General features: G+C 51.6%; 7 protein-coding genes across 7 annotated transcripts; 4 read left to right on the top strand and 3 right to left on the bottom strand.

Moving 5' to 3' along the window:
* Positions 1-75: 75 nt before the first annotated feature.
* Positions 76-1,658, top strand: CC84DRAFT_1124289 (NAD-dependent deacetylase sirtuin-7; the record flags this gene model as incomplete). Its single annotated transcript, XM_018175686.1, has 3 exons — positions 76-426; positions 582-654; positions 728-1,658. 3 exons carry the CDS (start codon positions 76-78, stop codon positions 1,450-1,452), a joined length of 1,149 nt encoding a protein of 382 aa, XP_018032915.1. The 3' UTR covers positions 1,453-1,658.
* A 1,521-nt stretch (positions 1,659-3,179) lies between these two features.
* Positions 3,180-4,646, bottom strand: CC84DRAFT_1150446 (NAD(P)-binding protein). The gene is made up of 4 exons (XM_018176707.1): positions 4,218-4,646; positions 3,928-4,150; positions 3,656-3,858; positions 3,180-3,606 (listed from the first exon to the last, which is right to left on the bottom strand). Exons 1-4 carry the CDS (start codon positions 4,512-4,514, stop codon positions 3,256-3,258), a joined length of 1,074 nt encoding a protein of 357 aa, XP_018032914.1. The 5' UTR covers positions 4,515-4,646; the 3' UTR covers positions 3,180-3,255.
* A 355-nt stretch (positions 4,647-5,001) lies between these two features.
* CC84DRAFT_1188732 (MFS general substrate transporter) lies at positions 5,002-6,799 on the bottom strand (the record flags this gene model as incomplete). Its single annotated transcript, XM_018181004.1, has 4 exons — positions 5,002-5,820; positions 5,870-5,958; positions 6,007-6,246; positions 6,298-6,799. The coding sequence occupies 4 exons, from the start codon at positions 6,797-6,799 to the stop codon at positions 5,002-5,004; spliced, it is 1,650 nt and encodes a 549-aa protein (XP_018032913.1).
* A 1,997-nt stretch (positions 6,800-8,796) lies between these two features.
* On the top strand, positions 8,797-12,292 carry CC84DRAFT_1097842 (nicotinate-nucleotide diphosphorylase; the record flags this gene model as incomplete). The annotated part of the gene is made up of 6 exons (XM_018174735.1): positions 8,797-8,961; positions 9,150-9,829; positions 10,709-11,276; positions 11,327-11,441; positions 11,497-11,665; positions 11,713-12,292. The coding sequence occupies 6 exons, from the start codon at positions 8,797-8,799 to the stop codon at positions 12,290-12,292; spliced, it is 2,277 nt and encodes a 758-aa protein (XP_018032912.1).
* An 824-nt stretch (positions 12,293-13,116) lies between these two features.
* CC84DRAFT_1188730 (MFS general substrate transporter) lies at positions 13,117-14,753 on the top strand (the record flags this gene model as incomplete). Its single annotated transcript, XM_018181003.1, has 3 exons — positions 13,117-13,295; positions 13,401-14,478; positions 14,532-14,753. 3 exons carry the CDS (start codon positions 13,117-13,119, stop codon positions 14,751-14,753), a joined length of 1,479 nt encoding a protein of 492 aa, XP_018032911.1.
* A 4,821-nt stretch (positions 14,754-19,574) lies between these two features.
* CC84DRAFT_1124275 (general substrate transporter) lies at positions 19,575-21,660 on the bottom strand. The gene is made up of 3 exons (XM_018175685.1): positions 21,063-21,660; positions 19,986-21,013; positions 19,575-19,929 (listed from the first exon to the last, which is right to left on the bottom strand). Exons 1-3 carry the CDS (start codon positions 21,551-21,553, stop codon positions 19,772-19,774), a joined length of 1,677 nt encoding a protein of 558 aa, XP_018032910.1. The 5' UTR covers positions 21,554-21,660; the 3' UTR covers positions 19,575-19,771.
* A 2,702-nt stretch (positions 21,661-24,362) lies between these two features.
* On the top strand, positions 24,363-25,281 carry CC84DRAFT_897035 (uncharacterized protein). Its single transcript, XM_018187828.1, has 3 exons — positions 24,363-24,745; positions 24,803-25,132; positions 25,185-25,281. Exons 1-2 carry the CDS (start codon positions 24,638-24,640, stop codon positions 25,100-25,102), a joined length of 408 nt encoding a protein of 135 aa, XP_018032909.1. The 5' UTR covers positions 24,363-24,637; the 3' UTR covers positions 25,103-25,132; positions 25,185-25,281.
* The last annotated feature ends 479 nt before the right edge of the window (positions 25,282-25,760 follow it).

Genomic DNA, 25,760 nt, shown 5'->3' with positions numbered 1-25,760 from the left:
CAACAACAACAACGACGACAGCCGTAAACATCACATCTATAACTCCAAAACCTGCCCCTTTGAGAAGCACAAACCATGGATCTCACCGCCCCCGCCACCGCAGAACCCGAGCACTTCTCTCCCGCTTCCCAAGTCTCTTCAGTCGCCGCCACCCTTGCCTCCCTGATCCGCACCTCAAAGCACTTCATTGTGTACACGGGCGCAGGCGTCTCTACGTCCGCGGGTATCCCGGACTTCAGGGGCCCCGAGGGCGCGTGGACGAAGCGCGCGCAGGGGAAAGAACTGGAATTTGATGGGAATAAGACGCTGACTGCGGTGCCGACAGCGACGCACATGGCGCTTGTGGCGCTGCAGGAGAGAGGGTTGTTGAAGTATGTGGTTAGTCAGAACTGTGATGGGTTGCATCGGCGGAGTGGGATTTTGCCTGTTAGTCTGAATTCTTAGTTTTTCCCATGCTACGAGCGCAAGTGTGTAACGAGATGCTGATGGATGGTATCATGCTGAATCGTGATGATTACTTGAAAGTTGTTCTAGAGGGTAGTAAAAAGGGTGAATGTGATTGCTAAGAAATGATCGCTTAGGATCGGATATCAGAGCTCCATGGAAACAGTAACAGAGAGTACTGCAAAGACTGCGGAAAAGAGTATATACGAGGTACGCTTCCTCAGATCCGCAAACACCTCTTTCTCCTGCGCGTTGGATCTGATTGACAAGTTGAAATTTCCAGACTTCCGCGCCGTCTCAACCTACGAGAAGTCCTACTCAGACCACCGCACGGGGCGCAAGTGCGCAGTCCCTGGCTGCAACGGCGCCCTCCACGACACTATTATCAACTTCGGCGAGCAGCTCCCCAAAGCAGCGATGACGCGCGCAACAACGCACGCCAAAAAGGCGGATCTGTGTCTCGTGCTCGGCTCCTCCTGTCGCGTCTCCCCCGCAAACTCCATCCCCGAATCGGTTGGCCGGAGCAAGAAAGGGAAATTAGCTATCTGCAACCTGCAAGACACACCACTTGAAGACGTCGCCGATAAAGGAATCCGCATCTACACCCGCACTGACAACCTGATGACGCAGGTCATGGCGAATCTAGGCATCCTCATCCCGCCCTTCCTCCTCCACCGCCGCCTCATCATCTCCATAGCGTCGCAGAGTAGCGACCGCCACCAGCTCACCGTGACCGGCGTCGATGTTGACGACACGCCTGCGTCGTTCCTGCGCTCGGTCAAAGTAGAAGGAAGTAGGAGGGCGGTGCGGACGGAGCCGTTTATGTTGGGAATCCGCGAGGAGCTGGAGGAAGGAGCGGAGGTGAAGGTCGAGCTGGAGTTCATGGGGCACTATGGCGAGCCGAATGTTGTTGTAGCACATGCGTATCACGGAGCGGCTGGCGGTTCGAATGTGTACGGTTTGGAGTATGATGTTTGGACGAAGGCGTGGGAGGTGAGGAGGGTATGAGTGGTGTGGATTCGCTTATTGAGCCGACGATGAGACTCGTGTAGGGCTGGGCGGGATCGCGAAATGGGCGATATTCATCCATTATTGAGCGACGTCGAGGTCTCATTGCCTTCGAAGCTGAGCGTCAGCGCTCCCATACTCCGCATATGATGGAGGAGAGTATGCCAGCAGCCAGGAACAGTTTCCAATCCAGAATGGTAGGCCATATGGAAGTTGCCGCGGGCTGAGAGTAGCGGCGAGCAACGTCCGGCAGGACCGCCCTCCAGTTGCGCATCCGCGCCATCTGTCCCGGCATAAACTCAGACATACACTGGCCATCAAAGTAATCTTTACGGCTGTGAGAAGTGGTTTCGTCAGGAATTGTTTTCATATACTCATGCATTCACGCCATGGGTCCTTGCCGGGGAGCTTTGAGCGGGTATTTGGCTGTTCACCACCGCACTTGTGTAAAATTCCAAATTCTGGACGTTTCAGGTGGATTGATGTGTCAAAAGCGCCGTTGCTGTAGTATATCTCGTCGGCATTGTCCCAATTGACGCCTTCACCTGCTATCAATGTATGGCGAAGACCCAGCCAATGGCCAACTTCGTGGACGACAGTGTTACCGGCGCGCCCGCCATAAGGTCCAGTCTGGAATCTCCTTTTCGGAAGAGAGTCGACTGAACAATTCGGCGACTGCACAAGGGAAAGGCATCTTGGTGAAACTTACCCGTGGGCGAACAATTGTCGACTTCAAGCAAGCTGGAGTCGTTTTCCGGAAGGTGGCAGATCTGCGCGTAGAGTCAGTACTTAACGGACTTGCGCGTAGCTGCAGTAGCTCACACCTCTCATTGAATGTATGCTTCATGTATTTCTCGGACCGCGTATAGATTCCGTGTCGTGTATTCGCCACGGTGGCGACCCTTTGCCAAGGACTGTATCGTATTCGACTTCGTTATGTTAAGACGAATGAAGTTCTTATCCGTATCGCAAGTCATTCCAATGAGATTAGAAGCGAAGCCTGCGGGCTCGTGTCGACCAGAGAATATTGGTCTCATCCACGATGGCATGCTCATACTAGCAAACGCCGTTACCATATGCACACTCAAGCTTACTCTTGACATACTATTCCGAGGTCCGCGTGCCTGGCTTCCAGCTTATTAGATCATGATACCCTGCGTTTGATATGTCTAATTGGTCACAATCCTCAGGCCAACAAATGGTGACCGCGGTATATCTACACAACCTCCCTTTCTCCATCTCTCCACTGCTTATCCTAGACACCACCATGTCGTCATCCACTCAAGCTCCCCATTCTTCCGTCACAACCCCTACGACGACCCGCACACCAGCTTCCTCCACTATTGTGAAAGACTCGCGGAGCCACTTCGAACGCACATTCTGCAGTGCATCCACAATCACCCGGTCACTCACTCTACTTCTCGAGAAATCCAGCACGCTGCCCAGATCCTAGCGGCGCTTGACAACTTTCAAAGAACAATAAGGGGTGTGGAAAAAAGTGGAGGCAGCAGTGTACATTTCACGCATTGTACAATCGGCCATGAACATGTGCAGACTTATTATAGGGGCATTTTACATTTGCATTATCAGGCAGGTTGATGTTTGATGGGCGGAATATAAATAGAAACCTGCTTTACTCGATGAAACTAGTATATAGATTGGCGGACGGTATATTTGTGGGCTCCTGGTATGGGAAGGACGCAAGATAACGGCGGGATATTAAAGCAGTCTCTACATAGGACTAAAATGAAACCGTATGCGTGATCCAAGGTGCTTTAGTTACCGGCTATGTACTTCAGCCTTTCAGTCTTGTATCTTCAGCACGACCTTCCCTCGTATTCTCCCTTCCTCAAGCAGCACATTCGCGCGCTCCCAAGCCTTTTTCTCCTTCCCTTCTTCCAAAATTCCCTCAATGACCTCCTGCACCACGGCTTTCACCTCTCCCTTATCGGCCAAGTCTGCTACCTGTTCCAGATACTTGGACTTGTTGTACAAGATGACAGCTGCATAGCGCGGCCCAGAAAACCAACTCCACATGTGCCGCAGAATTTGGGCGGGGTACGTAAAGTAGGTAAGAGGTGGACCGGGTACGGTGCGGCTTGTCTTATCGCCGACGATGGTGATGTATGCGCCTTGTTTTTGGATTATGCGTTTCTGAGAACGATTAGTGTGCTGAGCCGTATACATCTTGAGGACATCTTACCCAGGTTCCGAACATGTCCGTACCACCCACGCAGTCAATGTACAAGTCAAACTTATGTCCTTCAGATACGTAATCCAGAAGCAATTCAGGTACACTCGACGTAGTGTAGTCGATGACATCGTCTGCACCGAGTCCCCTCACGAACTCTGCGTTGCGGCCTGAGCAGATCGCTACGACGTGGCAGTTGTACACCTTCTTTGCCACTGTTGCACGTCAGTGGCTCCCTCTCACAGCTACTCCCTAACTTTATAGATGTAGGATGGTTGACATACACTGTATACACCACATTCCAGTACCACCACTGGCACCTGCTACGACAATCCTTCGCTGGGCGGCAGTCGGCTTGAGAGGCGGCAATCGGTCCAAACACGCAAACGCCGTAAGCGTCACAAGCGGAACGGAAGCTGCTTCTTCAAAGGTCCAACCCTTTGGTTTCCGCGCAATAGGAGCTTTGTCTGAGACGGTGAGGTACTTAGTGAATGTACCCCGTGCAGCCTGTTTGAGTCAGCACTGCGCGTATCTCCCTCCTCATGTGTCTCTAGCGTAGCAGAGTATAACTCACAGGCCCCTCACACATGCCAAAGACTTCATCCCCGGCTTCCCAATTTCCCTTCATCTTGTCTCCAACAGCCGCGATTATGCCGGAATAATCCCATCCCATCGTCCCCTCGCGTCCCAATCGGCCCAAGCCTACAAGCGGACTGTGCCATAGCTGAATGTCGCAGGGATTTACTGCTGCAACGAGAACTTTGACGATGAGTTGATTTGGCGTGGGAGGCTTTAGAGGTGTATGAGTAAGGTGTGGGGTGGCGGATGGCAATGAGTAGGCCAAAGATGTGTTGGAAGGCGGGAGAGACATGGTTGTTTGAGAGGAAAGACCAGGACAGGCAGTGTCAACGTTGAAATTTACTTGCTGCTACTGCGTATCGCGCGAGCCCTTACAAGGCGATGTTATGGAGTTCTCGCGTCGTCTTAGTACGAAGCACGCTTGTACCGAGGTGTGCTGCTTGTGCATAAGGCTAGCACTCTTTGGGTTTAGTTTCCACTGGGTCGTGAATCTTATTGTTCTCGCCGGCGTCAAGGATCTGGAAATGTTAAATGTTTTACCGCTGATGGTAAGTTCTCTCTCTTCTGCTCATGTGAAGAGTGATCAAAACAAACCGTCGCGATACGGACAAAAACGCACGTAATCACATCACTCCAGCTTGATAGGTTGTTCTGGTCGCTTGATTTGGTATTCACCAGATCTATGGTAGGTACAAGCTATGCATGAGGAGTGATTGCTTCATGGTGCCTGATTTTATCTTTCGATCGCTCTATTTAGGCTGTGTTTGCCTAAAACATCTTCACAACTTGACGGTACTTCTCGCCCTGATACCCTCGCCATACCGAATGAACAGGAATGGGATCGGTATTAGCGCGAGACTTACAAACCCTAGTAACGAATTCCCCCATCCGTATCCCATGGCCTTGTACATCTTCGAGCTGCTCAGCGGGATCAACGCTGCACACAGACTACGCAGCACAGTGCTTGCAGCCATCGCGCTCGCAGCATGTACTGTAAACACGTCAACAAGATAGGTAGTAGCCGGCATGAAAGCCATGAGGAGTCCGAAGCCGATGAGTCCTGTGCCGAGAATTGGTACAATCCAATGCGTCATCTCTTGCGCAGCCCATCCGTACCAGAACAGGCCGACCGGCAGGCAGAAACCGCCGACACACATGGAAGTTAGGCGGTGCTCGGGCTTGAAGTCGCCTCGCGCGATATGTTTGTTCACGATCTTGTTGCCAAAGTAAGTGAAAGCGAATTGGCCAACCAAGGAGCCGAGTCCGATACCCATAAAAGATAGACCGACGACACCACCCTTCCAGTGATACTGAGTTTTGAAGACGGCCGTGAAGGTGGTGAAGAGGATATACAGATAGGCATAAGTTATAGCGATGTACACAGACATTGCAAGGCAAATAGTCGAGCGCGTGAGCATTTTGGCCGGTCTGATGATGGAAAATTTGAAGAGGTCTGCCGGGGACAGATCAGACGCAAGTTTTGAGCGTAGTTTTGGGTTGTTGGTCTCTGCACGGAGACGTTTCGCCTTGCGTTCGAGAATCACAGGAGCTGAGGTCTCTCTCATGAGGATGAAAGATGCTAACATCAAGGCACCCGCCTGCTAGATGTCAGTCACGATCGGCTAGGAAGGTAATTTCAACACGCACAACGATGGCCACAAACCAAAAGTTCCATCTCCAGCCCTTAGCAACAGTCATAAAACCGCCAATAATAGGACCTACGCAGGGACCGATCGCTAGAAATCATTAGTATGCTGGATGCAACAAAAGTACGTCTTACTCACTAGGACCCATCATCCAAACCACCATAGCAGTACCACGCTGCTCTCTACTGATCAAGTCTGCAATCGTACCTCCTCCCAGCACCATAGGCGCTCCACCAAAGCAACCCATAAGGAACCGGAACACGACGAACTGGCCCATGTTTTGAGCCACCGCTGCCGCAATGCTGAAAATCACGAACAAAGCATTGCAGCTGTGGTACAAGGGCAGTCGCCCGTACATCTCCGACAATGGTGCGATTACTGCATTAATTAGTCGGGTCAAACTTCAGGATTTGTCTAGAAGAGCCATACTCATTGGTCCAAATGCAAACCCCAAGACGTACACCGATACCATGAACTGCTCCAGCATATCATTCGTCGAATCAAACGTAGCCATAACTTGTGGTACACCAGGCGCGAACATGCTGGACGCGAGGGGTGTTAGGAACGTGATTGCTGATATCAAAACCACAGTTCCCCATTTCTTCGTGTACGACCAGTTCATGGGGTTCTGCGGATCGTCCGGGCCATCCCACCATACGACGTTCGGATCATCTTCGTTATTGTCGACAGGCTCTTCGTCGCTGGACATTGATTCTGCCGAGATGCCCTTTTCGATGTCCTTGTCTACTGCTGCCGTTGAAACTTTCTCCGACTCATGATTTTGGTGCATCGATCGAGGCGTGGATGTATGGCTAGGCACTTGATATATGGAGCCGGCATTAGTTGGGATATCTGCATCGTGGCCTTCTGCTATGGCGAGCTCGATGATCTCACTGCGTGTCGGGTGTCGATACATCTCCGGCTTCGCCATGGTAATGATGAGGCGCAATTGAGAATTGGAGGGCTGCAGTAGTGACCGGGGCTCGTCTGCTTTTATATTTTTGTGCTTTGCTGACTGTGAATTGACGTTGTGTGGTTGACAATTGTATTCCGGTTCGCTCAAGCGCGGTTTCTCAGCGCATGCCTGTTTTCAATCGGATGTAGTCGGCCGCAAAGGTAGCAACGTCAAATTGTTAGTCTGCGATGTGGACCATGACTCAAACACGGATTCCGAGTGGAGTGCGCGGAGGGACGAAAGCGTCAGGCTGTTACCAGGTGTGGTATCAATGACCGCGCATAGGAAAACCGATGACTATCATTAACGAAGGAACAGTCCCTGGGGAATGGTCAAAGGGTAGGGGAAAGATCCACGGGTCATGGGGTAAACCCGTTAAGCGGTGCCGCTTTGCCGTTCGAAGACGGAAATTGAGACCCTCCGCACAAAACCCCAGGGCGGGTGCGGAGATAAACGGTGACCACTTTTCTTTTGCGCTAATGACCGTGCTTAATGCCCTTTGGTGGAGGTTGCATTACTATGCTATAACTGATGAGGGGAAACACTAGTGCAATTGCCCGAGGCTTGAAAGTTGCCACGCAGTAATGGTGGGAAAAAAGGGCAAGAGCGCGTAAGTCGCCCAAATCCCCGGCATACCATAACAGCGCGAAGGATTTATTCACAAGTTTGAGAGGAAGCATGCCCAGCTTCCGGTTAAGCTTCTGCCTCAAGACGGCGTGGCTTGAAATGCCACAAATGGCACATGTGCTGGCGTCGCATAATAGTACATCTGACTCCACACTGCTGCCTTCTCAAGAACAGAGCTCTAAGCATTTCTCACTGTTGTGACGGCGGATCGGAGGATGACAGGCTGGGATGGATCGCAAGTTGGTAAGCTCCTCCTCGGAGGTATCGTTAGCCTCGGCCGAGCCTGCACCTCGCTCGTTTGCTTGCTTGATCCGTGACTGATCTACCTGCAAAGATCTGCCGCGTGAGGGTCACGTTCGATGGGCTCGGTTGGTTGGGTCACTCATGATCCAACAGCGTGGATTGACGTGATTCGGGCACGATAGCCCGTCCGAAGAGAACCATCGCAGTCGATTGTGAGCAAAATGCTGCCGCATACAATAAATGCCGCACGGTGGATCCTTCACATCAAACACCTATTCAGCGGTGTCGGGCCTGGTAGAAGCTGACACATTGGCTGCTTGTCGTAGGCTCAACGAAGAAAGACATTGACCAAAGGCCCACGATCTCCAACATTTTGTTTTGATAGGTCCATGTGGTCGGTGCCAAATCAGACAGGCCTTCATAATATCGCATTTCGGGGAACAGCTTGAGTAATGGTGTGCCATCTCATCAGCTACAAGCTCTTCAACCGGACGGATTGCCTCGAAACAAGGCAGGTTCTCCTAGTCAACGACGCCGAATATTCAATTGCGAACGTCTCATGTCTGACCCCAACAATATCAGAGAAGACTTTGGACACAGCTTTGGAGCAGTCCACGAGGATGCCGATTTGGTTCCCCAGGCCCGTTAGTCAGCGTATTTGTCCTCACAGTCGCTGCCTGCCATCTTATTGCCCGATGGGAACGTTTCAGACCTCTGTGTTTTGAATTTCTTCTTGAAAGATACCTGAGCACTTCCGAGAATATCACCGTCGTACCGAGCCAAACAACTGGTGTAGGCTCGTTGAGGCACTTTATCATGCCGCTGAAGACGCTGTAACAAAAGTCCGATGGTGCAGTTGCCGGAATACTTGGATCGCCCATTGAAGAAAGATATCCAAGCAATAGATCCCGACTTGGTGGGTGTAAGGCTATGCGGGTAATGTGAAGATCTGGTTCCGCGGCCGCCCCGCTTAGCGACGGACGAAACCGCTTTCGGAAAGCTCGCATGGCGGCATCACCAGCGCCACTGTTCCACGGCCGTCGTTCTCTACTCTGTTTCCAGAGAGGCCACAGATACATCTTCAAAATATCGCTTACTTCGAGATGACTGAGGGCGCCCCAGCACACGGATCCGTGGCGCATCTGCTTCCGCAGACGTACAAGCGTCAGGTCGCTGAGTGGCTTGAAGAGGACACTCCAAGCTTCGACTACGGCGGCTTCGTTGTAGGCGAAGAAATATCAGAAGCCAAGCTCTTGGGAAAGAGCGAGGTAAGCATTGCCTGGATGCTATTGAAACTCTCTCATAAGTTTATAGGGTATAGTGGCAGGAGTACCATTCTTCGACGAGGTCTTCCGGCAACTTGATTGCACGTGAGTGACGTTCTTGTTACTCTGAATTTGTTCAACTGAGATCTAGCAGTGTTGTTTGGCATGTTAAGGAAGGCGAACACTTCGAGCCGATCAAACACTGTGCAACGGTGCGTGGCCCAGTACGAAAGTTGCTCCTTGGCGAACGAGTGGCCCTCAACACATTGGCACGATGCTCAGGCATAGCGACCAAATCAAATCGCCTCTTACGAATGCTCCGCGAAGCTGGATACCCCAATATACTTGCCGGCACTCGAAAGACAACGCCGGGCTTCAGGCTTGTCGAGAAGTACGGAATGCTTGTTGGTGGTGTTGATGCCCATCGTGTCGACCTCTCCGCCATGACTATGCTCAAAGATAACCACATTGTTGCTGCAGGAAGTATTACCAACGCCGTACGAGCTGCCAAGTCTGCCGGTGGCTTCGCTATCAAGGTGGAGGTAGAGTGCCAAAGCTTTGAGGAAGCAGACGAAGCCATTGCAGCTGGCGCAGATATTGTCATGCTGGACAACTTCACATCAGACGGGGTCAAGATTGCAGCTGCTCAACTTAAAGAAAAATGGGGGAGAGGCACGGGTGATCGAAAGGCATTCTTGGTCGAGGTCAGCGGAGGACTGACCGAGGAAAATGTTGCGCCGTACGTCTGCGCAGATGTGGACATTGTGAGCACGAGCAGCATTCATCAAGGCGTCAAGCATGTCGACTTCTCGTTGAAGATCGTACCCAAAGGCAAAGATACACAGAAGACCAGCGGAGAGAGCCTAGAGGTGTGAGATATACTTACCCCAGCCTCCTTCGCAGATTGTTTGTACAAGTGGCAACGGAACCATGGACATGGAGAACAAATTCCAATCGGATGGAACGACAAGCCCGAGGTCGGACAGCCATTGTTCCAACATTCAAATGATACGTCTACGGTTCTCTCTCATGGCAACGAGGGTGACCGAAGTCAATACCAATTAGAGTGGGGGGAAAGGTATCCGCTACTAGAACAACTTAAGGTACTATGAATATCAATGTTTTTTGCTTGCCGATACTGTATCGCTGGTATTCGCGTTGTCGCGAGCGAGCTCCTCTGTGGGCTGGAAGTGACGCTAACCGTCGGCATCGGTGCATTCGAAGGGATTTCTCCGAGCCTACCCGAATCCACGCTAAGCCCTTTCAACACAATCCCGAACGCAATGCCTCGCTCTTACACTGCCATCGCATCAAGTTTGCAAGTTCCTACATCATATCACATTCAAGATCGGCATCGTTTATCGCGACCAACACAACGATCCACGACCTTTCTTTGACGCATGAACGACACGGCGCACAAACCTATCAACCGCGTTGTCCTGGCTTGTATACAATGTAGAAGCCGACATGTGAAATGCGATGCAACCCAGCCTGCGTGTAATCGATGTACACGAGATGACAAGGAATGTACCTACCAAAAGTCTAGGCGAGGCGGGCTGGACAAGGCCGCTCTAGCCCGACGGCGTGAGAGGCTGCAACAACAAGTAGCAGAAAATGCGCAAACCAGCGGGCAGCTACCTCAAAGTCGATCATCCAAAACTCCCGATGATAGTGTGACAGGGGAAATTCATCAATGGGCAGGCATTTCCATGGACACAGCTGTTGATACCATCCCAGTAATCGATGCAAGCTTACCATCGTCCCAATTGGCTTTCCAGATCAGTACGGAACGACTGCTGGATGTGTATTACGAGAATTACTGGGCAGCGTACCCTATCCCATTACCCAAGCATCATCTGAATCAGCGGAGGCTGGAAAGCAATCACGGCATGGACAAGCTATTGTTGGTTTTACAATACATTGGATCTATCTTCGCTCCATGGACTCATCCTGAACCTCACTATGAGGCCGCTGAAAAAGCGCTTGGGTCGACAGATCTCCCCCGGACGCCCTGGAATGTACTAGCATTGATGATATTTGCCACTGCGCAACTTCATACCAATCGGACACGCGAATCTCGCCGCTCTCTTGACACGGCCACTTGCATAGCGATGGAGCTATGCATGAACACGAAAGAATTCGCCGTAGCGTATGGCGAAGGAAGCCCAGTCCTAGAGGAATCTTGGAGGAGGACGTATCACTTCTTAGCGCTAACGGACCAGCACTTCTCTATCATTGTCAATAACCCGATGTGCGCATTGATGAACGTACCAAATCTGGCTGATCTACCTTGCGATGATGAGTTCTATGAATCAGGTGTAAGTGAAGCGCATGTGCACTCTCATTTTAAGCATGCTCACAGTGGTAGAACATTCCGCCTCCGAAAACGTGGCAACAATACGACATGAGGGAATTCGATGATGTTGAGGTTGTGTACTCATCACTGGCTTACCTAGCCGACATTTCCAGGATCACCCGCTATAGTGAGTCCGGAAACATCATGATGCTCGATCAAACCATGTCTGACCAATGAAACAGTCATGAAGTCTTTCATGGAGACCGGAGTGTTCAACGCGGCCTTCGTAGCAACAGTCGACGCGAAGATTGCTATCTGGCACTCTCTTCTCCCAGCTTCAAAACGAGACCCGATGCGACAAGATGGGACTGTGGATGAAGTTATGTTCCTGGCCCATCTGATGGCTTCAATGTGGGTTCTGGTGCATTCTCGCCTAATTCGGTTACTGATGTCTATAGTCTAACGATGGCATCGCATCGGCCCTTCTCTTCCCTCGAGTACAGCTTTGAGGAACTCACTACATCGAGCTTCTCTCCTTCTGTTCCATTCATGGATGCGCCAAAGCAGGTTCGTCCGGTCCATACAGCGAGGACTCTCAAAGCATGCGATATGCAAACAAAGCTGCTCGCGATACCCTGTGCTTCCGAAAGGCATAACATCATGACTGGATGTATTGTGGCCTCGATAGCCACTGCACAGATAGCTGCATGCAAGCTCCTGGATGACCATGCTCTCTCCATAGCTCGTGATCGTGTGCGATTGAGCATCGGCTATCTAAACGCTATGGGCCAGTTCTGGACAACATCCGCGACAATGGCGAAAGAAGTTCGCTTCGTGGCTCGGAGTGCGCTCACCGGATTGCCTAACCCGATAGCAAGTCACCCGGAGCCCGCTGTAGAGATTGAGATACCCCGGTATGAGTTGGGCTGGCCACTCGATCCCTCAGTGCAGATTGACATATACGCCGGCATGACCATTCCGATGGATTTGGACGCGCAGACGACGGGCTACACATCTTCATCGACTTCGAGTTTATGATGTGTTGCCCAGTCTGCGCCCATCACGAGATCGAATTGCTCTTGTGTCACCATACATATATAGACATGGAACACTGCATCAGCACAACAACACCGACATCTTTGCGCCCGTGATGTCAACGTAACCGGCCTTTGATAATTGGAATTCAACTCCAGCTCCGTGGAATGTTGTCATGTAAGCCGGCTTGGCCGTCAGCATGGAGTCGAATCATGGACTGCGTGTGCGAACCACACCGTGAGCCATGTATCAAAGTCGCGAGTGTTATCGGTCTCAGGCCAGGCTGTAATGCTTCGCTATTGTGGGTGCGCATTGCGATACGACCCACGACGGTGCCGCGCGCAGCACGAGGACCACCAGGCACCCCATGGCAACCCCATTGTTCGCCCATCTTTATCCACCTCCCCACCATTGGCATCACACAGCAAACTCTCGGCATCAGCTGTGTTATCTTCCGTGTTCACAAGGGTCGAACCAATGCGGTCTAACCACCAACCAGCGTCATGCCGAAAGTAGGATAGCCTGCCGCCCCGCCTAAGATCACTTGCACAACGTGGGGTGGATCCCGGCAGCCAGACGGCGAACTTTAAAATGGCCGTCATTTCGCCTTTAACCTTCGTGGCAATAGAAAAACACAGCCATCATCGACATGTCTTTCCCTACCCTTGGCTTTAAGATGCGCACATGCTAAACGTCGTTATCTAAACGGTTTCCAACCTCGCAGACCTTGCCGAAGAGCTAGCGCGAAAACCCAATTGCGCCACCATATCGCTGGACCTGACTCAACGGTAATACAGACAATGGCGACGCCGCATGCAAAGAACGAGATGGGCGTGCTCGCTGAGCCTGGAAATGGATTTGAAAGTGGGAAGCAAGTCGAAGATGGCTCGATTGAGGGGCCTTTGGAAGAGATAGACCCTGTCGCGGAAGCCAAATTAGTGAGGAAGCTGGACGTTCACATCATCCCAGTTGTGATGCTTCTGTACCTTTTCTCTTTCTTGGATCGGCGAGTAATACCACATGTCCTACGAAGCTCCAATGATACTTGAATGGTCCGCCGTTCCTCTGAGGGAGTTCGTTTTGATCTGATCAGGTTCTAACTTTCCCACAGAGTAAACATTGGAAATGCCCGCCTTTATGGCCTCGAAGAAGATCTAGGTCTTAACTCTACACAATGGCAGACGGCCATTTCCATCCTCTTCGTAACGTACATTTTGTCCGAAGTCCCATCGAACTTGGTCCTGAAGAAATTGACTCCGTCCCGCTGGATCGCGTTCATCACCGTCTCATGGGCCATCGTCGCAACCTTGACCGGAGTTGTGCAGAACTTCGCAGGTCTCATTGTATGTCGCCTCTTCCTAGGTGCTGTAGAGGGCGGCCTGTTTCCAGGACTGGCCGTCTACCTTACCTTCTTTTACACGAAGCGCGAACTGGCTCTACGAATCGGATACTTATTCGTGTCAGCCGCACTTGCTGGTGCATGCGGTGGTCTCCTCGCTTTCGCTATTGGACACATGGACGGCGTTGCTGGCGAGCGGGGATGGCGCTGGATTCTGATCATCGAGGGCCTGCCCACCTTCGTGCTCGGGATTGCGACATGGTGGATCCTGCCAGATGAGCCTGCAACTACGTACTTTCTCAATGATCAAGAGAAGAAACTCGCTGTTGCACGCCTGAAGCGCCAAACGGGGTATACCATCAGCGCACAAGAGTTCCACTGGCAGGATGTACGGAACGGTGCTAAAGACTGGAAGATCTGGGCCTTCTCCTTCGCCCAATTCGGCTGCGACACCATGCTTTATGGCTTCTCAACCTTCTTGCCTACAATCATCAAAGGCATCCAACCGCACGCTTCGACTGCTCTAGTTCAGGTGTACACCATCCCTTGCTACGCAGTTGGTGCCATTACCTACCTAATTGTCGCACGACTGTCGGACTACCAGCAAAAACGTGGTGTCTACGCCGTCGCATTAGGTGTCGTAGCTATCGTCGGGTACGCGATGCTGATGAGCAATTCCAGCGCGGCAGTGCACTACGCAGGATGCTTTCTGGTAGCCATGGGTCTCTACGTCAACGTTGGTCTGCCATTGGCGTGGCTGCCGACCAACAACCCGCGCTACGGGAAGAGGACAATAGCTACGGGTCTGCAGTTGAGTCTGGGTAACTGTGCTGGTATCATGTCTTCGTTCGTGAGTATATCACATTCCAGCTGGACATTCGCGAGATGCTGACACACGCACAGTTATACCCCGCCAAGGAAGGCCCGCGCTTCATCCGTGGTCACGCCGTGACGCTGGCGATGGTGGCGTTCGCAAGCGCTGTGTATGCGTTCATGTGGTTCTACTACTCGCGCGTGAATGTGCGGAGAGCAAGAGGAGACGAGGATCATAAGATTCAGGGCATGTCAGATCAGGAGATCAAAGAGCTCGGGGATGATAGCCCGCGGTTTGTTTACACCATTTGAGGGACGCGGCAAGGCAATAGATGGACACTGGTGGTTCGTAGGGCGCGCCTGATCTTGAAAGCGAAGAGCAAGAGTATTAGAACAGTATTGAGAACAAGTTGGAAGTGAAAGATGTGTCTTAATGGGAGATGATGAGCGGGAATATTTCCATGGGGGAATCGTAGACTTGGTGTGCGATAATACACCCGAGGTCAGTTCGCTTCGCAGATTCATGGTGGATATCTAGCTCTATAGTGCCCCAACTTAAGTGATGCTAAACCTCTCCAAGGATATTGAACTCCATCGGGGATCTCTCCTTAAGCTTATTCTTAAGTCAATGAACCTTCGCGAATGAACGGCACCTCCCGATTTCGATCTACTGGAGCACATCAGTTGGGCAACGCGCAATCCGAGCAACTACCACGTGAAAGAGCCGGTGCCACAGAATCAGCAACATGACCATGGAGACACGACACCGACGGATCGATAGCAGTGTTGACCCATGCGTGGTACTAGCAGGTCTGACTGGCGAAGCGCGTGCCCTTTACCTTCACCTTTGTCTGGACCCACGCGTGGTTCTGGGCCAACAAACGCGCTAGCGTGTGTCCTGTCGTTTGTACTGCAACTACATTCTGAGAACTTTCTATCGACCTGATACCCTTTCTGTCTATCCACCTCCCGCTTTAACACTTTATAGATACTCAGCTTGCGACAAAGTGGCCAACACAGGTTACATACTGCCGTCAGTTTTGTAAGCCATGGAATAAAGCATGCAAGCTGATGTTCGTGTAGGGACCTTAGGGACGGATTCGTCACTGCAGTTGTGGGGACCGGTGACAAATGCAAGTCGTTCATGTTGCACAAGAACGTGGTGTACAAGCGCTCCAAGTACCTACGCGGAACTATGAACGACGAGGGGTGGAAGATGCGTCAAGGCATGGTCAGGCTTCGTAACAAGGATCTGGATATCTTCCGTGTCTACATCCAGACGATCCATGGTAACTGTGTGCGCGCAGGCCGGCAACGTTCTTCAAGCTGAACCAGACGAGTCGAGCAAAGACAGCCTCCGCACGCTGAGCCAGCTCTACGTCTTAGCAGAAAACTTGATGGATGTGCACGCGAAGAACCATGTGGTGGAGGCCATCTACGATCGGGTGGAGGCTTCCGTTGTACCTATGAAGCATGATATCTGCGATGGCTTGGCTGACAGACGGACGGTTCACAGCTTGAGCCAATAAATCGAAACTATATCCTGAGCGCGAAACTCAAAAGCCACCACTATGAAAGGACCTCCAGCAACCACTGAAGGACGACCGAGAGGGACTGACACACGTCGTCTCGTCATGTTCATGGTGCATCCTGTTACCCCAAGCTGAGCCGTTGGGTACTTAATGTTTTTGTTGCTTGACATTGGACGGGACCGACATGAACCTTGAAAGAAGTTATGGGCAGAATCGCAGTCGTCGGGCATCCTAGTATCCCCGCTTCTCTCTGGAACAGATTCACGTCTTCAGCTACGGTCTTGTTGCACGGAAGAAGCGTCCATGGCACGGTGCACTTAGTAACCTTTGGAAGTAGTCTAAAACAATGAAATACTCTATATAAAGTACTGCTATGCGTTCACAAGCTGACATACGAAGCCCCTAGAATGAGATTTCCTGCGTTGACTTTGCCGGATCTGGGCCCGTGGGGCCAGAACACTGCGTCCAAATACTACTAGTTACATCTTCTTGAGAAGCATGCTTAGAACAGGCACCGTAAGAGAATTGAATCTTTCTTGTCTTTGCACCGCGTGAATGGCGCATCTTTGTGTCCCTTATCCACCGTTCCTCTCATCTCGCTGCAAATCCTATTCGCGGACATACGTCGCTCAAAGCATCTATCGTACGCATCTACAACCTGCTACAGTCGCATCTTCCTATTCTCTTTATCTTTGGTATGCTCGATGTCGAAAACCCACAATTCAAATGGTTCCCCCTGAATAAGCGTCAACTTTACGAAGCCCCGTAACGCAGAGGAAGGCTTTGCTGTGAGTGCGAATAATGTGATGCATACCTCAGCTGCGTGCGCTGCTTTTGTTGCATCGCTCATCTCTTGCTATAGAATACAATGCTCCTCCCATGTGTGTGGACAATCGGGATAGCCTGGTGCAGGAGGGTTGCATGTTTGTCTATAATATTGAAGTTTCTTGAACCATTCGGGCTTCATACCTATGTCCCTCTCATTTTCTGCAGGTAGTCCTTGCTATAAGCTGGTGACGATCAGCATGACCAAGGCTATCAGTAATCTGGGTTGCATTGTGGATATGGCGCTGTTGGTGTGAATTCTTGAGTATTATCTACGTGAAGCGTGATTACTTTCGGTGCAATCTTCAAGCTGGGGTTTTGAGAGCTTGAAGTTTCTTATGTATGAAAGGAGGTTCGTGGGCGTGGGCGATAGTTATGTTGTCTGGCGAGGCAAGTTCAAACCAGCTGGCACATCGCATCTTCTAATTTCTACCGTCTGGTCGACATATTTGAACAAAGTATGCACTGTAAGTATGCAGTCTGTTGGGTCATGGCCTGCATGGTGGAATGACGCTACGATCGCGCCAAAGGGCTAACCGTGCAATGCGGCCAGCTCCAAGCTCCGCGTGGTGAGTTAAGGGCTAGGCTTGAATAATGATGTTCTTGCTCTGAGCTGGATCAAGCCAATGTAGAGATCAGATGTTCACTGGGAGCTTGGAAATACTTTGATTCAGAACCCAAAAGTGCCGTCGGACTTCACCACGGATCTAATCTGATAGAATATATTATTCTAGTAGATTAGTAAAGATGTTTGCGTTTTGTCATTGGCATATCTTACAGCGTAGTGAAAGTGACGTGCGAGATATACCCTAGATCCTGTGCATATTAATTGAATTGCGAGAATATCTTAATTATAACGATTTGAAACCTTGCACGGGACCAAGAACTAGATCGAAAATAATGACGCATTTTAAACTGGATCGATGAGAATCGAGTTGATCATTTCTCGTCAGAGGATATATAGGCCTTCTGCAGATGAGCATGATGTCTAGGAATGTCAGGATAAGCACAGTTGGATGAGAGATCAAGCTAGAGAGCCCTTCCCGACATCTATCCTACGAACGGAGCCACATATTGTGACACCGACAAGAACAATCATGCCAAAAGAAAGACTTGAGCACCGTAAGAAGCTTGAAATGGAATCTGTTGATTCTTTTCGATTATCTAGAGTCAGGTTCACGGGGCTCGTCTGTGAAATGAGCATATCAGCGTGTGCATTTACGTCTGTGGTAGTTGAAGTCATACAGTTTTGATGTTACGGTAACTCCATAGTCTAGCGAGTCAGCGATACCTTAGAACATGCAGCAAGTGGTGCCAGATTTTCCGACATTTCTGCATCTGTGTGCTGGAAGCAACCGCAATAACTACTGGACGTACAGAACTAGGGAAAACGATCTTGGACGTCGTAGAAAGGTTGCCTGGATCTCTGGATAACGTTGAACTGCAGGTTTTGTTGGTTACATGTTCAATATTGATGCACTACACAAGATGTCTCGCATGCGCGGTCGAGACCTTGTTCACAACACCGTGTAAGTCTCACGCTGCACGTCTTGAGGACTTGGCAAAGTAATATCATGGTACAGAGTCCCTCAGTGTATCTTGTATGCTCTAGATTGGGTGACGGTGCCAACGCCAGTGCCCAATATGGTAACAGGGGCTCGCGTACATCGCCCCGCACCGTACTCACCTGTCCTTCGTTAAGATACCGTACACCACAAGTCGAGACCGTTCTAAAGTGAATCAAATGCTGCAGTACAAGTAGTCTCCAGGTAATAATAGCAGCACAAAGGTGTAAGACTTATCTTATGTGCAACATCTGTTGGGGGCCTGAAGTACATCTGACACCAAGCATCTCGCCCGGAGCATTCTAGCCCCTAGAACCACGCACGCGATGCATACGGAATGCAAAGCATTCTCGGAGTACTAGTACTAGCCACAGGAGCGCCCCGTCGCGCCTCTCGTATTCCAAAACAGAGGCACTATCCGCGTGGCACAGACAACACACCCGACCTAGCCTGCTGCACGCCCCGCTCCCTTCCGTGTCAGGCAGCCGGAAGACCATGCAGTCTGGGGAACACAAGCATGATGCGGGTCGCACGCGGGGCGCCTCCTTCGGGTCTGGGTCTCCATGGGGGTTGCACCCGTCACACGTGGGCGCTATGTCGCGTACATTGGACCATGCCGCTGGCGCTTCTTGAGGCATCCTTCGGTCCGACATCGTAATGGCGATGCAGTGAAGGAGATGAGTGTCGAAGCGAGCAAGAATAACGTTTGAAGATGCGTGAATTATCGTCGGCACGGGATGGGGGAGGTAGGCGTGTGTACCTTTTGTACAGGCCTGGTTGATTGGTTAGCAGTCGGAAGGCGTTGGAGGAGCTCCGATTGGACAGGAGTCGGGTCTGAGATACGCGAGACGCCCAAGTATCGAACCATACATTGTGGCTTCGGATAGACTGTGCTTGGCTTGTTGGCCTCAAAATGTAAGCTTTCTAGCACGTGAAGACATTTGGAATAGACGGCGTTGGAGAAAGGGAACGTCCAGCGCGAGGGTGAAGGACGAGCAGCCGCAACCGCAGCCTCGTGCCTACGACTCAGTGTCGACACGACTGTTAGAGAACATTAGGAAAGCGAGATGGTAGCCACCGCTTGAATATACTTGAATTAATCACGGATTGGTATGTCAGTTAGAGAAGTTGGGTAGGCGGGGATTCGAGGTGTCAAAAATTAGAGTGACGACCGCGTGTAAATTCCTTCACGGCATTTTTGGAAACTTGTTGAGCAGAGGAGACAGGCATACGCCAGCTCCGTGGTATAATAATTGACTATCGATATACGCGATCCACCACAGTCGATGAGGCTTCTCACTATTACATACACAACATCACGTGCACTAGGCATGTGCATCCGTTCATTCCTACGTCCCGACGTGAACCCAACCGTAACGCGTTATACAAGAGGCGATAGAGCGAGAGCTTAAACTTCGGACTTGGGCTCGTGAACCTCCTTGGTGCTGACGGGGACCTCGATGTGCTTTTCGGCGAGATGCATCTCGGCCGCGAACGTGGAGTGGGGCTTCCACTTTCCAGAAGTACGAGGAGTGCTCTCCTCCAACATCTTGTCAACCTGCTCGACTTGAGGGGTGTTAGCGAGGTTCATTGGGTGTAGTTTGTAGGTGGGGTGAACTTACGGGTAAGACCCTTGGTCTCAGGGACGAAGAAGAAGGCGAAGAGGAAGGAGATAACGCAGAGGCTGCCCCACATGAAGAACACCTTGGAGCCCAACTTGGCGGAGTGCGGCTGGTCGGCGACGAGGTAGGGAGTGATGACGCCGATGATGCAGTTCCAGAACCAGTTGGAGGCGGTGGAGAGACCGACACCACGGGAACGGATGGTGAGAGGGAAGATTTCACCAATAACGATCCAGGCACAGGGACCCCAGGTAATGGCGAAAGCGGAGATGTTCAAGCAGATGAAGGCAATCATCGCCTTGGTGGCGTTCGGGTTGTTCTTTCCAGGCGCTCCAGCAGTGACACCAATGATGGCGACGATGTACTGGAAGATAACCATGAGAGCAGCACCGCCGATGAGCATCTTACGGCGACCAATCCTCTCGACCGCCCAGAACGAGACGGGAGTGGACAAGACGTTGACAAGAGTCGTAACGAGAGAGATCAAGAAAGGGTTCGAGATGGTGCCAAGCTGCTTGAAGAAGATGGGGCCGAAGTAAAAGATGAAGTTGATACCAGTGAGCTGCTGCATCATCTGCATGAAGATACCCATGGTGGTGCGGCGGGCGTTGGAAGATGGTGCGCTGATCTTGCCCTTGAAGCAAGCCTTCCACGATCCAAGGTAGCTGGTCTGAGGAATGATGGACATCTCATACTCGTGGTTGGCGATGATCTCAGCAAGTTCGTCTTGGATGTATTCAGAGTCTACAGGCTGGCCACGGACACGGGCGAGTGCAGCAGCGGCCTTATCAAGCTTTCCCTTCTTGACGAAGAAACGGGGCGAGTCAGGGAGCAGCATGAGGCCAACGCCAAGGATGATGGCCCAGAGGAACTGTACGGCAATAGGGATACGGTAAGAACCAGTGTCCTTGCGGTTCTGAGTGGAGTATACAACGCAGTTGGCGAGCAGGATGCCGATGGTGATGCAGAACTGGTAGCCAGCAACGACGGCACCACGAACCTTTTTGGGAGCAATCTCGGACATGTATCTACGCAGGTTAGATTTGTGCAACGGAAAATCGTCAACGGTGTACTTACAAGATGACGATGGACGAGATGAAACCGACACCGAAACCAGCAATGAGACGACCAGCGACCATAACACCGAGACCAGTGGAAGCAGTCTCAAGGATACCACCGACGACGAAGATGAGGCAGCCCATGATGATGGTGAGACGACGACCAATGAAGTCGGCAATGTCACCAGCCATGATAGCACCAAAAAAGGTACCAGCAGACAGAATCGAGGTCGTGAGCGAAGTGTGCGCAGGGCTGACAACAAAGCTAGCAGTGTAGTCTTTCAATGCTTGGCCTTCCAGACCGGTGTCCTCAGGATAGTCCATGCCGGTGTATTGCTTGATGAAGTAGGGCATGGCAAGGACACCACCCATCCAACCAGTGTCATATCCGAAGAAGATACCACCAAACGCCGCGAAAGCGACGATGAGGTAGGCCCTCACGGTGACGGGCGCCTCGACACGATTGACATCGGTCGTGCCGGTAACGGCAACAACTCCTCCACCAGGCATGGTTGCAGATGTATGCTTCTTTTGTAGGAGGAAGATGAAGAAGAGGAAGATGGTTAGGCGGGCCCACGTCGCGAGAGTCGAACAGAGGGAGCTTGAAAGGCCTTCGACAAACAGAAGAGCAAGTGCGAGAGCCTGTACCTTTTAATATATTGGCCCCGGAGCCGTGATACGGCAGCTTCGTGGCTTCTCGATCATGGGTACAGTGACATTGTGCCTAAAGGGCTAGCCCGATTAGGATGCTCCTCCGCGTCCCGTCTTTCTAGAAGGATTCAGACGCGCCCCTCATAAGGGTTCCTCCATACTCTTCCCCGGTGGTTGGGCATCCTTGCGCGGGATCGGATTGCGATGCAAACTTCCAGGCCTAGCATATCATCTTACTGCATTTCATCATTTTGTCTTCTCAAGGTGTTTCCTGACAGCCAAGGCTTCTTGAGACGATAGCTTAGGTGTCCCGGCGTTGTCACTCAAAAGGGATCTGGGATCCAACAGGTGGTCCGGGTAAGAATGGGGCACCCCCCTGGGGAAGGCGTGCGAAGCTGGGGCGTCGCCAAGCTCGCTCAAGCAACCGCCGTCAGGAGGCCTTAGTTCGCACCCGCTGCAAGATTTTGCTTGACATCCCTGGCGCCAGCCGAGGACGCAATTTTGGACGATGTGTTTGGAGATTGCGCCTCGCGTTGGCCTGCGCTCACTGGATCCCTACCCCGAGTCCGAGCCGCTCCTCGATTCCTTTCGTGCAAATCACGTTGCTCATCAAAGAAAGCTGGAGCTGAACACCTGACACGTACCTCAGCTAGCTTATGCGGAGCTCGGTGCAGACACGCGGCGCACGCGATAGTGTAGCCCCGCCTATACTTCCAAAAACATCGGAATTCCCGCGAGCGGAGCCTGCCTGCAGTGACGAGAACGCGGTCGCTGGGTGCCGAAGTCCTCTCGGTCGCTAGTGTAAAAGAGATGCATATGCGTCGCACGTTCTGAACACAAAACTCTAGAGCATGGATCTAGCTTTGGAACCGGCCGTACGACTGTCGAATCAGTTTCAATGTCGCCAGGCATTGGTGTTCGCATGCATAACCGCTTGCCTCATGGGCATCCCAATATTGACGCGGTGCTTGATTGGCCTGTCCGCCCGCGTGCCAGGCGTTTGGATCGTTGCGGCGACTCTGTCCGAATGACTGGAGTCGCACCACTCAAGTCCGCATGTCACATGCCTTTCCGGTCTGACGCCTAGGTGAGCCGCCTGGAGGCTGGAGCTGAGAGTTGCCTCCGAGCGTTGCACCCCAGAAGTCGCTCGAATGGGGTACGTCTGGAGCACAGCGCGTGTGGATGCTATGATTTGTTGACGCGCATAAGCGCTAGTGGCGTTGTCACCATGCCCACTTGGGAGAGCCACAGCCGTGCGGCATCTGGAGAACCTGGGCGATCTCATGCTGCCTCTTTCACATGGACTCGCTTACCTCAGCGGGATTTTGCTGTAGTGAAAATCAACAACATGGCCAGGTGGACCTTTGGTGGTTTGAGATGCCCATAACCCTTATTGCTGTATACATCCGTCTACGATGGGCCAAAAATGGCGGAGCGATGTGCGAAGTCAATCTTGACCATCAGCGGCTTACCTTCTTTGGCATGAGCATTCGAAGCCAATGGCGTTTCACCATTTGCGCCTCATAAGCCAAAGTGGTTTGATAGACCCACTGGCCCACCCTCCTTTGTGCGGCGACTAGGAACTGTGCAAGATGCGATGCTACCGTGTGCGCGCCACCCGATGTGGCCTACATTGGCGGGTGAGCGTTGCCAGGGCGCCAACGGCGCCTCTGGGAGGATCTTGACTATACGCGAATACGGTCGCGCATCTGATTTTTCGAGTTTTGTTGATGATGAATCCACCCCTCCATGGGGAAATCGTTAGTGTTGCCTTAAGTTGCAATTGGAACGAACCCCGTAGTGGGGGCTTAAACGTGACTTTGCCTCGGCACGCGAGACCCTTCGTAGGGATCCTTTCGGCATTGGCGACGGGGTTTTGCTTGACAGGCTTGTCTTCTGGGCGGCGCAAATCATTTGGGGCTCCACAACGCCCCTCCGTTAACAGCGACCGGTCACTGAGACCCCTGTTCTCATGAGAAAAATAGCGTTGTGGCACCACCACAGAAACATTGGTCAACGCCGGCGATCCAGAATCGGAGGCCCAGAATCATTTCCCGCGCGAGGTCGAATTTTGAAAATGAAAAATTTTCGACTCTAGAGAGTCATTCGCCATTCCGTAGCGCGTCCTTTGGTATCCCATGCGATTGGAACAGTGGTAAGCTAAGCATGAGGCTCTCCGTCCTTGCGGCGAACTCGGTCGGTGCCGACCCACAACATGTGGATGTGCTCCACTTCGATGCTCTAGAACCCCGAAATGTGGTATTTGAGTCAAGAAACACATGGTCCTGGTCGACGATTAATCAGAGGTGGGTAACAAGGGTCCTACTTCGGTCAGATGAACGCTCATGTGCCACGCGGAGTCCCCAACAAGTGGTGCACCACGATGCTCTGGTCCCGCGGTGGTGGGTTTCTCCACGACCTGGACGCTGGGGACGACACTGCCGACGTCCGAAGATTAACCAACTAGGTAGCATACCACCGTGCAGTTAATAATGTGAAAAGACTTGTCCTTGACCGAAGATGTACCGTCAAGCTCATCAAGCTTTGTGATCGTGCTTTTTGTTCGCGTGCTTGGGTCTACTGCTGTAAACTCATTGCACAAGTGCTGCTAGTATAGGATCATGGCGGGAGCAAATTGAAAGCTTTGGTTTGCAACCTCGACAGCGCACGAACAGCCTATTCTCGGGAGCGTGATGCCGAATGATAGGATTGATTTTGCTGTCAGTGTGGACAGACAAGCATCAGCGGGTGGCGGCTCCTGCGGGCGGGTAGTGCTCCGCAGACACTATCAATAAAGCTGACACGACTCCGTATATTGCGCAGGGTTGAAGTCGGAGATGCAAGCTCCTGGCCGATACACTGAAGTTGATATTTGTGATGCTGCAGCCTAAGGCTCTCTACGAGATCACGTGCGCACTTAAACCCTGGGCCTGGTGACAACTCATGTGGAGCCCGGGGCAAGTCCTTAGCGTGCCTCTCCGATCCACGACACAACTACCCACGATACAACACGCAATACTCCCATCGCACAGGTTCAAGTACACCATGTCGGTAAGCTACCAACCCAGTACTGCGGTACGCCCCCTGGCCGCTAATCCCCCGCTGCAGCCACAACGGGAGACCGTTGTAGTCGAAGCGGATCCACCAGCTTATCCCGGTGGCTATGGCACCATCAGGACTGTTTATCATATCCATTCAACCGGCCACCCCCACAGATCGTGCTCACGCACGTTTATGGTAACGGTCCTTCTTTTGCTGATCACCTTGGCGTTCAGTATCGTGAGCTTCGTGGCTTGGAACTTCTACAATCTATCTGAGTGTGAGAAGAACAGGCTGCCTTGGGAGAAGCCGTGTAAAGACTGGTTGGGCAAAGACTCATTTTTCTGGGGATCTTCTCGTCATCACTGATGCACTTAATGATCAAGATGCAGTTTGAAGGTAACTTTGGCTGTCTACGTACCTATAAAGTTGCACCATTGACCAATCTCAGAGTCGCTGGATTGTACCACGATACATTCAACTTAGCGCTGGTATTGTGTGGGCAGATTAAGTCTTCGTCTTCTGACGCCTGATCTAAACTCTGTCCATATTCCTGCCGTGCCAAACGGGCTCGAGTCATCATTGGAGCTGATCATAAATGCTCCTCGACTCATTTCTCATATCAGTTATCAATCAATTTCTTGTGTGTCCGCCAAGACCTCTACCCGACGCACGTCACAGCGCCATTCGAATGTAGTAACTTCTTATCATTGTGAAACGATAATCTGTAATCTGCACAGTCTCGGTCGCACCTTGAGAAATGGCACACCACAAAATGAGTGGGATCACTTGATCATCGGTCAAACCTGCTGGTCCCTGAGAATTCTCTGCCATACCTAAGTGTCCCTACAACCTCTGGTCAAGTTTTCAGCTTATTAGCGAAGGTCGGCCAGACAATGTAAAGGAAGGAACAAAAACAAGCATTCTTGTATCGATTTCGGTGAAGCTGCATCTGACTCTTTCACGGCACATGCGCAATCTCAAGTACGCAGTCTCGTGGTTCAGTGTCCGAGATGATCGTGATAAA

The sequence above is a fragment of the Paraphaeosphaeria sporulosa genome, assembly GCF_001642045.1.
Source record: "Paraphaeosphaeria sporulosa strain AP3s5-JAC2a unplaced genomic scaffold CC84scaffold_8, whole genome shotgun sequence".
Classification (NCBI taxonomy): Eukaryota; Fungi; Ascomycota; class Dothideomycetes; order Pleosporales; family Didymosphaeriaceae; genus Paraphaeosphaeria; species Paraphaeosphaeria sporulosa.
The sequence above is the reverse complement of the archived record's forward strand: the minus strand, read 5'-3'. Positions and strand labels throughout refer to the sequence as shown.

What these genes read in the sequence shown, in the direction of transcription:
- CC84DRAFT_1150446 (XM_018176707.1), bottom strand. Translation starts at nt 4,514, where the DNA reads ATGTCTCTCCCGCCTTCCAACACATCTTTGGCCTACTCATTGCCATCC. An exon ending in TGGAATGTGGTGTATACAGT is followed by an intron (nt 3,859 to 3,927) that starts GTATGTCAACCA and finishes GACGTGCAACAG; the next exon opens with TGGCAAAGAAGGTGTACAAC. An exon ending in CGGACATGTTCGGAACCTGG is followed by an intron (nt 3,607 to 3,655) that starts GTAAGATGTCCT and finishes AATCGTTCTCAG; the next exon opens with AAACGCATAATCCAAAAACA.
- CC84DRAFT_1124275 (XM_018175685.1), bottom strand. Translation starts at nt 21,553, where the DNA reads ATGCCTGGTGGAGGAGTTGTTGCCGTTACCGGCACGACCGATGTCAAT. An exon ending in ATCTCGTCCATCGTCATCTT is followed by an intron (nt 21,014 to 21,062) that starts GTAAGTACACCG and finishes TAACCTGCGTAG; the next exon opens with ATACATGTCCGAGATTGCTC. An exon ending in TGAGACCAAGGGTCTTACCC is followed by an intron (nt 19,930 to 19,985) that starts GTAAGTTCACCC and finishes ACACCCCTCAAG; the next exon opens with TCGAGCAGGTTGACAAGATG.
- CC84DRAFT_897035 (XM_018187828.1), top strand. Translation starts at nt 24,638, where the DNA reads ATGTGGAGCCCGGGGCAAGTCCTTAGCGTGCCTCTCCGATCCACGACA. An exon ending in GGTTCAAGTACACCATGTCG is followed by an intron (nt 24,746 to 24,802) that starts GTAAGCTACCAA and finishes CCCCCGCTGCAG; the next exon opens with CCACAACGGGAGACCGTTGT.